Source organism: Rhinoraja longicauda, chromosome 3, assembly GCF_053455715.1.
Source record: "Rhinoraja longicauda isolate Sanriku21f chromosome 3, sRhiLon1.1, whole genome shotgun sequence".
Classification (NCBI taxonomy): Eukaryota; Metazoa; Chordata; class Chondrichthyes; order Rajiformes; family Arhynchobatidae; genus Rhinoraja; species Rhinoraja longicauda.
In genome coordinates this window covers 76,701,973-76,718,976 of record NC_135955.1, presented here as the reverse complement: position 1 = coordinate 76,718,976, position 17,004 = coordinate 76,701,973, and the positions used below count along the sequence as shown (strand labels likewise).

Sequence of the window (17,004 nt, the reverse complement as noted above, 5' to 3'; positions counted from 1 at the left end):
TCAGTCATTGTTATGACGCGTTAAAATATTCTACATTACCAAATAAGGATTTTCAACTATTATTTAAAAAAAACAAATATAAAAGTCTACTGAATAGTTCACACCATTCAAATCTATTTTAAATATTAATTCCTCCATCAAATGGTTTACAGATGACCCAATTCTTGTAGTAATTCATGCAATGATAGATTTTTTAAAATGTCTTCCAGACAAGGAGGGTTTAGTCTTTCTCAAACCTCCCCAACTTCTAAAAATTCCTCAAAGCCCACAAGACCAAATGTTTAGCTGTCAGCAGATTTCTTCCATCGACAATCTTTTCCATCTGGATACCCATTTGGATACCCAAATGCCACTGTCATTTCCCCACATCTGTCTCTTCTTATCCATAAATCCCAATTCCCCATTTACTTCCTTGAAAGTTCCTTATAGAAACCGCTGATTTCTCAATGCTCAAAGAAACAACATCTCTTACTCTGCAACAGCTTGGGAATTCTGGTTAACTCTCAGGTAATAAAGTCCTCGCCTAAGCCACGCCCATTTGGCAGCCCCAGCACTCGACTGATCGGTCACTATTCTCAGAACTGCGAGACCGGTTTCCTAAAAGAAAAGACATGTTGACAAAATTTCCAATGCTTTGCTAATTAATACAAATGAATATCTGAACAGAATTTCAGCGCAGTAAACTTTACTGAATTACTTTAAGGCAGCAAATTTAGATCACATCAAATTAAAATGTCAGCCTGTTACTTTGTGACTATTGGAAAGTAACACTTAACTGACCGACACCTATTCATAAACAGTATTGAAATAATAATCTATTGGCCTGTGGTTTTAGTAGACTTATCCATTTTAGTAGACTTATCCATTTTGGATTTAGTAGATTTAGTAGACATCCATTTTATTATCCAACTTACAGGGATCTGTGCACAGGGCTAAATTTTGAGAGGTTTGTCAAACAATTGTAAGAAGTCACAGCATAAGGGAAGTCTACTCAGGCACAATGTCTATACTGCCCCAAAAAAAAAAAACTGGTCACATTAATAGCAAATATTGACATAAGTAACAAATTGCAGCTTTTCATCCATTGTATTGTAGGTTTCAAAACATTGGTTATCCGGGTAATTTGTAAAATTTGAGAGCTTCTGCCAAAACATTGCTTTCAAGCCGTAAATCATAGGCTTTTAAAGTTATATATTGAGGATTCAAAGGTACAGCAGCTAAAATTAATTTTATTAATGGGAAGAGGTTTAATTTATTTTATAAAACATGGTCGAAAGCAGCAGTGATGTAACCATTAATCTGTGGTGCTCTTGGAGAAAACAGTACTCCACAAGATAAAATGAAATCTCTCCAAAAATAAATCACAAACAGAGCATCTGAACAAAGAATTTATTTGACAATAACCTCCCTCAATGTCAGCAAGGTGGAGGAGCTAGTTATTAACTTCAGGGACCAAGGTGGATTATGTGCTCAAAAGCAAAATCAATGGTGATGGTGGATAATGGTTGAGAGCTTTGTTCCTTGGCATTAATATTACCAATGTACTGTCATAGACCAACCACATTGATGCGACAGAAAAGGCAGCACACAGTTCAGCATGTCCCCAACAACTCTCACCAACTTCTACAGATGCACCGTAGAAACCATTTTATCAGGACGCATCATAGTATGATTTGAGAACGGCTATATCCAAGATCGCAAAATAGTGCAGAGTTGTTGACGTAGCCCAGAACATTGTGCAAACCAAACTCCATTGACTCCATCTACACTTAATGCTGCCTCAACAAGGCCACCAGCATAACCAAGGACCAGTCTCACCCCATCACTCCCTCTTCCATCAGGCAAGAGGTACAGAAGTTTGAAAAAGTCTACCTGCAGATTCAGGATCAGTATCTTCCCACCTGTTATCAGGCAACTGAACCATCCTCTGATCAGCTAGAGTATGGTCCTTACCTCCCATCTACCTCATTGGAGACCTTTGAACTAACTTTAATTGGACTTTAGCTTGCACTAAATGTTGTACTATCCTTATTATCCTTTATCTGTACACTGTGGACAACTTGATTATAATCATTTATAGTCTTTTCTTTTTGACTGGATACCTTGCAAGAAAAAGATTGTCACTGTACCTGGATACACATGACAATAACAAACTAACTAAATCTACTTCCTGAGGAAACAAGAAAATTGACATGTCTGCATTGATCTTTGCAAACATCTATAGATGCACCATAGAAAGCATACTGTCAGGTTGCATCACAGCTTGGTCCAAGAACAGTTCTGCCCAAGACTGCAAGAAATTGTATTGTTGTAGTTGCAGCCCAATTCATCATGCAGACCAGACTTCCCACTACTGACTCCATTGACACTTCACACTACCTTAGAAAGGCAGTTAACATAATCAAAAACATGTCCTACCCCGGTCATTCCTCTTTTTCCCTGCTCCCCTTGGCAGAAGAAACAGAAGCTTAAAAGCATGCACCACTAGACTCAAGAACAGTTTCCTCCTCTCTGTTATCTTGCTGCTGAATGGTCCTCCATAAGCTAGAGTACTCTCCTCTATCTGGCCTCTATCCCTACCCCTTTACTGACATTAGACACTGTCTATGAAACCCATGTGCTACAATCTTGAGAATTATATTCTGCACTCTGCATCTTCCCCTCTGCTCTATCAATTGTACTTGATTTTGACTAATGTATTTGTGTGTGATACATCTGATATATTGGATAACATACAAAACAAAGCTTTTCACTGTGCCTTGGTGCACGTGACAATAATAAACCTAAACCTAAAATACTGAATACACTGAAGTGCCATTCTATAACCTACTACCATGAAACCAAGCTGACAATGATAGAGTCACATACACTATTATTTATATTTTAGTTTAAATCATAAATTCTCAAAAATAAATACCATATCTCCCAGTTCAACACTGAGATCAACAGCCGCAGCTCCAGCTTCTTCATCACTGTTGTTCAGCTCAAATGCTTTTTTGTAGCAGCCCCGGGCTCTGCTTTTATCTTGTACTATATCTCGATAGTAATGGCCCAAGTAGTGAAATGTTTTTCCATTGTATGTGTCCAATTTAGCAGCCTGAGGATGAAAGGTTTAAAGTGAATAAGTCTATATCCACTGTGGAGACCAAGTCAATGGATATATTTAAGGCAGAGATAGATAGATTCTTGATTAGTACAGGTGCCAGAGGTTATCGGAAGAAGGCAGGAGAATGGGGTTAGGAGGGGGAGATAGATCAGCCATGATTGAATGGCGTAGATTTGATGGGCCGAATGGCCTAATTTGCTCCTATCACTAAAGATCTTATATCTCAATCAGCAGCGAAAATGGAAACAATAAGCAAGAAAAGCTGTTTTTTTGAAGTGTTCAACTTTTATAATATCTGTGATACATTTGGGCACCAATAAAAATTTTATATCAGAAGGAAGGAAATGCCAATTCATTGATGAACGACAAGTGGCTTCGTCCATCTCATATATGCACCATTTAGAATGTTATTACTTAAATCAAGATCTAGGTCTAATGTTACTCCCTGCACAGCCTTATAAAAATAGAGTGAGGAACTTGGATGCTGGGTCTTCATTTGCTATATTAAGCTTCTGCAAAGTGATGCTGAAGCAAGTATTGCCATCAAAATTCTCATGTTGCTTTATGGCTATCTACATGCAGCCAGTACAAAAAAAAACCCAAAATAAATCTAAGCACCATCTGAGCAGGAGGAAGAAAAGGGGACCTTGCATTAGATTCACAAACATTGAGATACAATAGCTGGAAATATATATATGAATAATTAGAGCATGCAGATGTTAGAATCTGTAGCAAACAAAACAGGATAGCACCTGAAGGAACTCAATGGTCAGGCAGCATCTGTGGAGTGAAATGGACAGTCAACGATTTGGGTCGAGACCCTTCTCGTAGACCAAAAGATAGACCTACTCTTTACATCTCCATCTATTCACACATGCTGCCTGTCCCACCGAGTTCCTTCAACTGCTCTCCTTTTTTTAACAATTAAACATAACCACCACCTGAAACAAGTTCTAAAAAATATTTGTAATGAAAGAACATTAATCTGAAGCATTAACTCTACTTCTGTTGCATATTTCCAGCATTCCATTTCTATTTGGATTAAAGAATCAGCACAAGTTGTTTTTATACTGGTGTTGTTTTTAAGGAGTCACGTACCCTGAAAAGCTACTCATGGGTCACACTATGTGCCTTACTTAAAGCATATTTTTCTCAGTTGTAGAATGGACTGAAACTTGCAAATCCTTATTAGTATAATCTGTGCATTGTAAGAGAGTGCACTATGGCAAGCATCTTTTCACAAACCTTTAATAAATGAGTAGCTGTTTTAGTTTTATCTTTTCTCATCTCCTCGCCCATAAACCAGTAAGTTAGTCCAAGGTAGTGGTAATATTCGCCACAGTCTTCATTTATTTTCAGAGCTTTCCGGAAACTGTACGGATAAAAGTCATAATGTTACTTGCCTTTTCTTCTAAAGAAACAACATGGTTGATACAAGGGTGAAGATTTGTGTTAAAGAACAATGACATCTAAAAATCTCCAAGCAATTTTGTCAAGCAGCTAATTATATTTTACTTTAGTTTAGAGATACAGAGCAGAAACAGGTCACTTGGCCCACCGCGTCCACGCCAACCAGCGATCACCCCGTACACTAGCACTATCCTACACACTAGGGACAATTTGCAATTTTTACAGAAGCCAATTAATCTACAAACCTGTACTACTTTGAAATGTGGGAGGAAACGGGAGCACCCGGAGAAAACCCACGTAGTCACAGGAAGAACTTACAAACACTGTACAGACAGCAACTGTAGTCAGGATTGAACCCGGGTCTCTGACACTGTAAGGCAGCAACTCTACTGCTACGACACCATGCCACACTAATCTGCGATAGTTGGAGACAAAAGATCTTAAAATCATGAGGGGGTATTGATAGGGTGAATGCACAGTCCCTCTCTCAGAGTAGGAGAATCAAGAACTTGATAGACGACATAGGTTTAAGATGAGAGGGGAAAGATTCAACAGGAATCTGAGGGGCAATTTTCTCTCACCTCCAGGACAAACTGCAATGAAAGAGTATGTATTATGTCTGCAATTCAATCTCATCTCAATGAAAATCCATTACAAATTGTTAGTATTTTATTCAACAAAAACAAACCTTTTAATCCTTATGGGAGCCATGTTATTTTCAATTACTTTTGATAATGCCACATATGATTACAATACATGAAAATGATCGCAAGCAAAAATATTTAATTTCAAATTACAATGAAAACCCCCATTTCAACTTTTGTTTGGCCATTTTTGCGCATTAAATATACTTGTAAGTGTTATTGTAAAACTGTATATTTAACTGTAGTTACCAGTCATAATAAACTCAACAGTAGCTGAATCAGCAAATGTTATTTTCAATCTGAAGAAACTCAAGTGTGGATTCCCTATTATCTACAGCAGGAAAAATCATTGTTAACCAAGACTCCTCATGGCCGAAGAACTGCTCCTTGGATTGCAATTGGGGAATCTGTCTATTATAAGGTAATAGGACATGATCTTAATAGGTAATGGTCATAATAGGTAATGGACATGATCTTCATTTCATGACAACTTGAAGAAAATTGCTGGAGACATTATTGACCATACTAAACGACTTTCAATGTCACAAAAGCCTTTGCATACTACAACCCAGATAAACAGCAGATAATCCTTCTCCACATTGGTTGCCCTTCAGAAAATTATCTCCATTCAACATTTGCTGCATGAAAACATATACAGAGCCCTCCATAATGTTTGGGACAAAGACCCAACATTTATTTATTTGCCTCTGTACTCCACAATTTGAGATTTGTAATAGAAAAAAAATCACATGTGGTTAAGGTGCACATTGTCAGATTTTAATAAAGACAATTTTTATACATTTCTACCATGTAGAAATTACAGCTGTGTTTATACATAGTCCCCCCATTTCAGGGCACCATAATGTTTGGGACACAGCAATGTCATGTAAATGAAAGTGGTCATGTTTAATATTTTGTTGCATATCCTTTGCATGCAATGACTGCTTGAAGTTTGCGATTCATGGACATCACCAGTTGCTGGGTGTCTTCTCTGGTAATGCTCTGCCAGGCCTATATTGCAGCCATTTTTAGCTTATACTTGTTTTGGGGGCTAGTCCCCTTCAGTTTTCTCTTCAGCATATAAAAGGCATGATCAATTGGGTTCAGATCGGGTGATTGACTTGGCCACTCTAGAATTGACCATTTTTTAGCTTTGAAAAACTCCTTTGTTGCTTTAGCAGTATGTTTGGGATCATTGTCTTGCTGTAGAATGAACCACCGGCCAATGAGTTTTGAGGCATTTGTTTGAACTTGAGCAGGTCGGATGTGTCTATACACGTCAGAATTCATTATGTTACCACCATCAGCAGTTGTATGATCATTGACGATAAGTGAACCAGGGTGATAGTGGAGGACAGGTGCGGGCCCATTCTCACTGCCTGCGGTCGCTCCAGCAGGAAGTCCAGGATCCAGTCGCATAACGACGAGCTGAGGCCTAGCTGGTGGAGTTTGGTAATGAGCTTGGAGGGGATGACCATGTTGAAGGCAGAGCTATAGTCAATGAATAGCATCCTCACGTACGTGCCCTGTCTCTCCAGGTGAGTCAGGACAGTGTGAAGAGCCAGAGAGATGGCGTCTTCTGTGGATCTCTTTGCCCTGTATGCAAATTGATGTGGGTCCAGTGTGGCAGGGATGCTGAATTTGATGTGTGAGAGGACCAGCCTTTCAAAGCACTTCATGACTATAGGAGTTAGGGCAACCGTTCGGTAGTCGTTCAGGTTGGTGATCTTTGCTTTTTTTCGGCACCGGCACTATGGTAGCCGACTTCAGGCACTTGGGGACCATAGCCAGAGATAATGACAGGTTAAAGATCCTGGTGAATACCTCAGCCAACTGTTCAGCACAGTCCTTAAGTACCCTTCCTTGAACTCCATCCGGGCCTGCAGCCTTGCGTGGGTTGACCCTTTGCAGAGTGCGTTGTACTTCCTGTGTGCTCAGTTGCAAGACCTGTTCCTCCGCCTCGGCTGGGGTTCTTTCACTCAAGGTGGTGTTGCCAGTTTCGAAGTGGGCCAAGAAGGTGTTTAGCTCGTTGGTTTGTGTGATATCGCTGTGCGGGCAGGCAGGGCTGCTCTTGTAGCCAGTGATGTCCCTGACACCCTGCCACACGCTTCTGGTGTCCATGGTATTGAAGTGATCCTCCACCCATTGCCTGTGGGTGTCTTTGGCCCTTTTTATACCTTTGTTCAGGTTTGACCTGGCAACACTGTATGCTGAAGTGTCACCAGATTTAAAGGCATTGTTGCGTGCCCTCAACAGGTTCTGTACCTCCTTATTCATCCAGGGTTTCCAGTTTGGGAACATCTTTATTTCCTTGTCCTCCGTGACATTCTCCACACAGCAGTTGATGTAGGAGAGCACAGTGGATTTGTATTCCTCCAAGTCTACCTCAGAACCGCAGGTCGCCTGTTGTGCAAACAGGTCAACCACCTCCAACACAATTCAACCACCAGCCACTTCTTCCCATCCCCATCCCTTTCCAACTTCCACATAGACCATTCCATCTGCATCCTCTCAGCTCACACATCCCTTCCCACCCAAACCACCACCTCCCTAAGTATCTTTCCCCTGTAACTGCATGAGATGTAACAAATAAATCCCTGTCCCTCCTCCCTCACATCCATCCAAGGACCCCAGCAGTTCTTCCAGGTGAGACAGAGGTCCGTGTACACCGCCTCGAATCTCCTCTACTTCATCTGGATGATCCCAATGTGGCCTCCGTTACATTGTTGAGACCAAGCATAGACTTAGCAACCGTTTGGGTAGATTACAACCCAACAGTATGAACATTGACTTTACGAATTTTAGGTAACCTACCAAAACCCATCTTCCCCCTCCTCCTCCTTCTCCCTCCTCTCTTCCCTGTGCCCCATCTGGACTCGCACCCGTTTCTCCCTTCGCACCTACATTTCTTCCTCTGGCTTCACAATTCACATGGTCGGTGTGGGCAAGTGGGGCCGAATGGCCTGTTTCCATGCTATCTGATTATGACTTTATCTTCAATCGTATCTTTTCATCTCGCTGGGTTGCAATGTACCAAAATGGTTGCTTTTCATCTCTGGCCTTTGTAAGCTCCCCACACCTGTATCCACCTATCAATTGCATGGCTTTACCGCCCCACCTCTCTTTCAGCTTTCATTTCTCACCCCCCCCTCCCCCCAATTGCACCCGCCATAATCAGTCTGAAGAAGGGTCCAGCCCAAAACGTCACCTATCCATGTTGTCAAGAGATGCTGGTTGACTTGTTGAATTACTCTAGCACTTGTGTCTTTTTCTCTGCAAATGTTAATGGTTTTTACAGATCTGGATTATCCTGGCCATAATATGTAACAACTCTCATTCAAATTGAAGCTACATTTTTAAAGCTACAGAGATTTTAAAGTTTAAGAATTCACTTAATAACCCATTTCCTCAAACTCCTCAGCGTGTGAGGTCACAATGCTCCACCTTCCACTTCATTTGCTCCTCACTTCCCTCTCCCCTCGCCCAGCCTCAGTCCTTCCCTCGCCTCTTGCCCGGCCCCGCCCCGGCAGAGACTCACACGTTGGCAGTCAGCGTTGAACGCACGGGCACTGGTAAATGCTTTTCGCAGCCAACGGCTCCACGAAGGGGAGTGGGCGTGGCGGGAGAGGGGAGAGGGAAGGACTGAGGCCGGGCAAGAGGCGAGGGGAGATGGGCGAGGGAAGGACTGAGGCTGGGCGAGAGGAGAGGGGAGAGAGAACGACTGAGCACGGGCGGGCAGCGGCACTGCCGGCAGCCATCTTGTTTTAGCGAGTGAGGAGCAAATGAAGTGGAAGGTGGAGCATTGTGACGTCACACGCTGAGGAGTTTGAGGAAATGGGTTATTAAGTGAATTCTTAAACTTTAAACTTTGTAGCTTTAAAAATGTAGCTTCAATTTGAATGAGAGTTGTTACATATTATGGCCAGGATAATGGTGAGTAAGGTGGTGCAAAAATTGTGGCGCTATGGTGTACCGTTTTGGCTGTGCGAACCATAAAAGTTATGCTGTGGTCAAACACATACACACGGACAGAGAGTTTTAGTAATATTATATATGTATATAATATATATATATATATAATATATATAATATGTATGTCATCTGTTCAGCACTGCCTTCAATCACTGACCGTTACCTCACCTTCTTTTTCCTTTTCTCTTCGTTTACTCATTTATCTATTTATTTTCTTTTATGTTTTAGTAAACCTTGTAAAGCGTCTTTGAGTGTTAGAAAAGCGCTATATAAATGTAATGCATTATTATTATTATATATATAGATATAGATGTTATTAGCAATGCAAGCTTCAGAGCTACTTACATTCATTTTAAAGTAAATATAGCTAATTCATTCCCTAAGTTGGAGCACAAAATAAATTGCAAACCATTTTCTTTACTCAATATCTATTTATTTTAAAATACAATATCTAACTAAATTAAGAAAATTGTACAATTGGTTCTGTTTCCAAGGTTAGGACAACAGCCTTTCTTACCTTTGTTCTGCCTGCATGTAATTTTTTTGCTTATAGTCAATAAGGCCTTGGAGCTCCCATGACTCAGCCAAGTCAGAATGAGATCTTGTAAGATCTGTTGAAATCTGTCAGGCAAATGGGGAAGATTTTGTTTTTAATTTTCAGCAAAGCATCAAAATTCTGCTCTGTGTTGAGATGTAATGAATGAGATGTAAACATAAATAAACAGTGCAAAATCACCAAGATCTATTTCATATTTATCATTTTGTGGATTTAAAATTTTGCTCTACCATTATACTAGACCGGAAATAGTTGTTACAAGTGTTTTGTTTACTGGACAAAATAAGACCACACCTGGAGTACTGTGCAGTTTTGGCCTCCAAATTTGAGGAAGGACATTCTTGCTATTGAGGGAGCGCAGCGTAGGTTCACTAGGTTAATTCCTGGAATGGCGGGACTGTCGTATGTTGAAAGACTGGAGCGACTAGGCTTGTATACACTGGAATTTAGAAGGATGAGAGGGGATCTTATTGAAACGTACACGATTATTAAGGGATTGGTCACGTTAGAGGCAGGAAACATGTTCCCAATGTTGGGGGAATCCAGAACCAGGGGCCACAATTTAAGAATAAGGGGTAGGCCATTTAGAATGGAGACGAGGAAAAGCTTTTTCACTCAGAGTTGTAAATCTTTGGAATTCTCTGCCTCAGAAGGCAGTGGAGGCAAATTCTCTGGATGCTTTCAAGAGAGAGCTAGATAGAGCTCTTAATGATAGCAGAGTCAGGTGATATGGGGAGAAGGCAGGAACGGGGTACTGATTGTGAATGATCAGCCATGATCACATTGAATGGTGGTGCTGGCTCGAAGGGCCGAATGGCCTACTCCTGCAACTATTGCCTATTGTGTTGAAAACATCAAGTTACATTTGCAAAGTGAACACAAATTTTTACGGTAGTCAAAACATAAACTTTATGTTCATTTACATTTCATTAACAACCAATTTAAATCACAAACCAACCTTAGATGCTTGTTCCATCTGTCCCTTATTCAAATATGCTTGACCTTTCATGGCAAGATGTACCGGTTCATTATTCGGAAGCTAGATAGGTAGAAATATCCACAATTTTACACAAAGATTGCTTCTGTTCCAGAATTCAAATTGTGTATCAATTTGTAAAAACCAACATGATATACAAAAAGCAATTAGAAAAACTCCCTTAAGATGTGTATTAAAAGGAAACCTCAACAGTGAATCAACAGTCACTCATAAACAGTTCACACTAGTAAACATAGCACAAAAAGTAAGGACATTTGTGTTTGGTAGATTATTTCTTTGTTGTAACAATGCTTCTTGGCAATAAATCTTATACCGTTGGAAAGCCTGTTTATATCCCTTTTAAATGGTGCCACATTTGTAAGGAACATGCATTTGTGGGATGAGCAGCAGAGCTGAGTATGTGGGTTGCGCCCATGAAAAATCTGCCAAATCTCTGCCAATGCTAAACAGCTTATTCTGCCATTGACTCTTGTTCGGTGTTGTTTGGTGGATTGGATGATTGAAGTCTGAAGAAACAAGACATATTGGCAATTTAACAATTTATTCATTTAATAAACAGGAGCCTCAGTAGCGTGTGGAAGAACCATACACAGCCACAACAGCCTGGCACCTCCTCCTCATGCTGGTCACCAGCCTGGTCACACATTGTTGTGGGATGGCATCCCATTCTTCAACCAGCATTTGTCGCAAGTCAGCCAACGTGGTTGTGTTGGTCACTCTGGCACGAACAGCACGCCCAAGCTGATCCCACAAGTGTTCAATGGGGTTGAGGTCAGGACTGCTGGCAGGCCATTCCATCCTCTCCACTCCCAAATTCTGGAGGTAGTCTCTGAGAAACCCTGCTCTGTGGGGGCGAGCATTGTCATCTTGGAGGATAGAGTTCGGTCCCAGACTGTGGAGATATGGGATTGCCACTGGTTGCAGAATCTCATCTCGATATCTCTCTGCATTGAGATTGCCTCCAATGATGACAAGCCTCGTTTTTCCAGTGAGGGAGATGCCGCCCCACACCATCACACTGCCTCCACCAAAAGATGTTACTCTATCGGTGCAGCAATCAGCATAGCGTTCTCCGCGTCTTCTCCACACTTTGACCCTATGATCCAACTGCCGTAGGCAGAATCTGGACTCATCGCTGAACATAACGTTCCTCCACATGTTCAGGTTCCAGTGCACGTGTTGCCGACACCAGCGCAAACAGGCCTGACGGTGAAGGGCAGTCATGGCAGGCCTCCTGGCAGCCCTATGAGACCGGAGATCGGCTGCGTGCAGTCTGTTCCGAATTGTCTGGGCAGAGAGCCGTCGGCCATATCGTCCTGCAAACCTTGACTGCAAATCTGTAGAAGACAGCCTACGGTTCCTAAGTGCTGACAGGGTGAGGAAACGGTCTTCTTCGGGTGTCGTCTTTTTGGGACGCCCACTTCGCGGCCTGTCTCTGACATCCCCCGTTATATGGAACTTGGCCTTCACTTTGGAGATGGTACTAGGGCTCACTCTAAATAATGCCGCAACTTGGTTTTGCGGAACACCAGCTTGAAGTTGCCCTATCGCACGGGCCCTATCCAGATCAGTCAAACGTGGCATGCCGATTCTTGGAGCAGACACCTACTGACCACTGTAGCAGGGCCCATGCTCACAGATGCTGCCAATCAGGTGCCAATCAGGCACCTGATTGTCAGCACCTGGGGGTGCCAGAAGCTCAAAACAAGAGTCAATAGCAACAGCAGAATAAGCTGTTTAGCATTGGCAGAGAAGATTTGGCAAATTTTTCATGGGCGCAACCCACATACTCAGCTCTGCTGCTCATCCCACAAATGCATGTTCCTTACAAATGTGGCACCATTTAAAAGGGAAATAAACAGGCTATCCAACGGTATAAGATTTATTGCCAAGAAGCATTGTTACAACAAAGAAATAATCTACCAAACACAAATTTCCTTACTTTTTGTGCTATGTTTATATCGCTAAAAACTTGCTATTTAATCCAAAATAAAAGAAAGATAACTGGAATTCAGCAGATATCTCATTTATCATGTTTGTGGTCAAACATGACATAAAAGACCCCTGCAATTTCAATCCTTTTCTTCATTTGACTATCCTGCGCTAATAATCTATATACTAAAACTCTCATTTGTTTATTTGAGGGGAGTGGGGGGAGGAGAGGGTGCTGTACCAATGCAGGATCGGTTTGGCCCAAACTAAGTCTAGTTATCTATTAAACCTCTGGGTGCAATTTATATTAATATTGATTTAATAAAACATCACATTGGAAATAGTGTTGACATTTGGTACGAGTACCCTACCTGCTCCAAGATGCCAAAGGCTATATCTGCATTATTTGCATCACCAGATTTGACCAGAGCTTCTGCTTGCAAAAGCTGCAACTTGGGTTTTTGATACCTGTTCCCATCATGGACATTCTCTTCCAACCATTTCAGACCTAGAGAGAGTAAACCACATGAACAAAATCTGTAAAAACATGCAAATGATGGCTAACATATGCAAAAATGTCTTATTTTAATGTATACAGTACAAGGATGTTTCCACCAGTGGGATAGCCTAGGACTAGCGGTCATAGCCTCAGAATTAAAGGACATTCTTTTAGGAAGGGGACAAGGAGAAATGTCTTTAGTCAAAGGGTGGCGAATCTGTGGAATTCTTTGCCACAGGAGGCTATGAAGGCCAAGTCAGTGGATGTTTTTAAGCAGAGATAGATAGATTCTTGATCAGTACAGGTGCCAGGGGTTATGGGGAGAAGGCAGGAGAATGGGGTTATGAGGGAGATTAATCAGCAATGATTGAATGGTGGAGTAGACTTGATGGGCCAAATGGCCTAATTCTACTCCTATCACTTATGACCTTATAAGCAAATTTGAAGTTGAAATACAAATAAATAATTCTCAAATGAAAACTCCAGATGTGCTATTAACAAATTCATGGCTACCTTTTACAGGTTTACCACAACATGCTGCATTAATACATCAAATGCATCACATTGGAATTTTTAAAAAGATGTGCTTATCAAAGAAATGCTTATTAGCAGTCAATTTAAATGAGTATGTGTGCAAGTGATCAATTAACAGAAAATGGTGCCAATTATGGCATGGAAGCAGAATTTAAGTTGCACTTAAATTGTAGATCCTCAGGTGACTATTAGGGAGAGAAAATTGAAATAAAACCAAGGACAGGGATAGGGACATTGGGAACAGAAAATTAAAATGTAAAGCCAAACAGATGTTTACTGGAAAGAAATAATTCAATTATCCATGAACATCATTATGGCCAATCAATTAGCTTACTAAATATACAAACATTAGAACATTCCCAACCTTGCCTGCAAGAACTAATTGTTTCGTCATATCTGTGCATCCGGAATTGGATTTCTGCGAGATAAAGCCAGGCTATAATTGTTGTTCGTGCATGTTTTAACCCTGCAATACAAATAATAATCCTCTAAGATTGCAAAATACTCATCGCGTTCGCTTGAAACATGGTCTCCTCTTCAATGGAGAAATGAAATGCAAATCAGATGATTACTCAGCAGAGCATCAGTGTACAGTCTGCAGGAGTAACCCTGAGCTTCCAGTTGCCTGTCATTTCAAAGTCACCATTCCACTGTCACTTTGACTTGTCTGCAATCCATTACAATGAGAACCAATGCAAACTTGAGGAACAACACCACATCATCCATCTGGTCAGATTGCAGCCTTCTAAAGACATATGCCAAATTTTCCATCTTTAGGGCAACTCACTCTTTCTTTCTCTTTGTATCAGAAGTGATTGGCCATTTCTGCCCGTCATATCTTTGCTTCAGTTTTTCTCAGTATGGTCTGGTCTTCTGTGCATACTGCACAGCTTTGCTATTGGATCATGCAACACAAGCAAAGCAGCATAATTGGATTCTAACTGGCACTTTCGGTCATTCGGTCTCACTGCCTCAGAGTTTTCCTGTGTACTCCCTATCCCTTCCCCCATCTTCTGTGCTACTGAAAACTAACTTTTTTAATTTTCTTTCCATTCTGATAAATGGTCTAAGTCCTGAAACATTAACTTTCTTTTTCCGGAATGCTATCTGACCCAAGTGTTTCTAGCATTTTCTGCTTTTTCTTCGGATTTCAAACCAACTGTTCTGACTGAGGAGGACAAGGGAGGAGGGTGCATGGGAACATTATTATTTGTAGTTTCCCTTCCATGTTAGTTACTAATTTGGAAATATATCACCTTTCCTGCTTTACTGAGGGATCTAATTTTCCACATAACAGCAATGTGGGAGTACCTTCCTTCAACAGAAAGACCACGGCACCTCTAAAGGCACCTCACCACCGCAATTAGGGAGAAAGAACAACGGCTTTGCCAGAGATTCCAAAAAATGAATCCCAAGTCTGATCGCACCACACTCCAAATAATAGCTATGAATTTAAAATTCATTCCAAATTTTTTATAAGTACAGTAAATCCTTATTTTAACGGACCTCCTTATGACAGATTTAGGTTATGGCGGACCAAATCTGTTGTAGACTGAGTTTGTTATTTCGCGGAATGACCACTTGATGGATGGAATGAATAGTGTTTTTGATCCATTTCAGCTTAGTTTAGTTGAGAGATACAGTGCGGAAACACCGAGCCCATGCTGACCAGCAATCACCTATACACTAGTTCTATCATACACACTAGGGACAATTCACAGTTCACTGACCTCGGCGAACCACCGGCAGAGCCGCCACCCCGCAGCGCCAGAGGCCCGACCTCGGGCAACCCCTCCACCCTACACTCTAGTGACAACCCATAGTGTGTCGGATAAAAGTAGTGCACTCCGGAACACATGGAGGAAACCTACGCGGCCATAGGGAGCATACAAGGCCAGGATCGAACATGGGGCCCTGTGTGCCACAACCACCAGCAACCCACAAAACCTGCACAACCCATGGATGCCAACCAAAGCACATACCTGCAAGTCTCACGCTGCCACAGGGAAACACAGAGGCCAGGACTGAACTAAATTCCCTGGCGCTATAAGGTAGCAAGTCTACCGCGGAGTCACTGTGCCATCCCAAGGTATTGCGTATTTTGCGTCCTTTACCGTTTAGTGTGTAATGTATGTTTATTGTCTGTTTTTCCAATAGTACTGCACATGTTATCCCCCTTATTTGCTTATAGCGGAAAATCAGTAATAACGGACACCACCGTGTGGTCCATTATAGTACAAGTTTACTAATTTATTTGAAGTGAACTTATTTTCATAAAAAATGAACAAACAATACATTCAAAGGATTTTCATTTTAGACGTTACAGCAGAAGCATCAGCACTCTTCAACAGTATAAATTAAACCTTCCCACAGTCACATTAATTGAATCACATGCAAGATTGATAAAAGGCACAACACCTCCCACAGATAAATCAATAATCTAGAACAAAGAGTTCATGGACCTTTTGGTTCTGGATACCCATATCAAACATTCACAGTTTAGGACATAGAACAGTACAGCACAGGAACAGGCCCAATGGCCAACAATGTCCATGCTGAACATAATGCCAAGTTAAGCTAATGTCCTTTGACTGCATGTGATCCATTCCCTGTAAATCCATGTGCCTATCCAATAGCCTCTTAAACATCACTATTATATCTGCATTCACCACCACCCCTGGCATCACGATCCAGACACCCACCACTTTGTGCAAAGAAACGTGCCCCTCACATTGCCTTTAAATTTTGCCCCTCTCACCGAGGCTATGCCCTGTAATTTTTGACATTTCCACCCTGTGGGGAAAAAACAATTTGACTGTCGACGCTATCTACGGCTCTAATAATTTTATATACTTCGATCAGATCTCCCCTCAGCCTCCAATTTTGCAGAGAATAAAAATCCAAGATTGTCCAAACTCTTTTTATCTAATATTCTTTAATACAGGTAGCATTCTGGTTCTGCACCCTCTCCAAAGCCTCCAAAAACCAATCAAGCTGCTCCATTGAGTATGGTGACTCTTTGCAAACTCTTCCCAGAGAAGGATCCATCATCATCCGAAAAACTACTTTACTCTTTTAAATCTCTTTTCTACCACCATTTACCCTTACCCTTACCTATTGTACTTACGTTTGACTTGAATATATCTATGTATAGCATTATCTGATCTGATTGGAACCGGCAAAACAGGTTTTCACTGTACCTCGCTACGTGAAAATAATAAACCTAACCCCCCGAATCATTCTTGTAAGAGGAAATCAAAACTGCACACAATACATAGAAACATAGAAAATAGGTGCAGGAGTAGGCCATTCGGCCCTTCGAGCCTGCACCGCCATTCAATATGATCATGGCTG

At 41.3% G+C, this 17,004-nt stretch overlaps 1 protein-coding gene across 3 annotated transcripts in view; it reads right to left on the bottom strand.

Moving 5' to 3' along the window:
* The window catches only part of skic3 (SKI3 subunit of superkiller complex), a 99,867-nt gene that overhangs the window by 49,197 nt on the left and 33,666 nt on the right, over positions 1–17,004 (bottom strand). For all 3 annotated transcript variants that reach the window (XM_078396483.1, XM_078396484.1, XM_078396485.1), the window contains 7 exons: positions 14,015–14,116; positions 12,989–13,125; positions 10,647–10,727; positions 9,650–9,753; positions 4,352–4,478; positions 2,918–3,097; positions 473–597 (listed from right to left, as the gene is read on the bottom strand). In XM_078396483.1, coding sequence (XP_078252609.1) covers positions 473–597; positions 2,918–3,097; positions 4,352–4,478; positions 9,650–9,753; positions 10,647–10,727; positions 12,989–13,125; positions 14,015–14,116 — 856 coding nt within the window. The remainder of the gene's footprint in view (positions 1–472; positions 598–2,917; positions 3,098–4,351; positions 4,479–9,649; positions 9,754–10,646; positions 10,728–12,988; positions 13,126–14,014; positions 14,117–17,004) is intronic.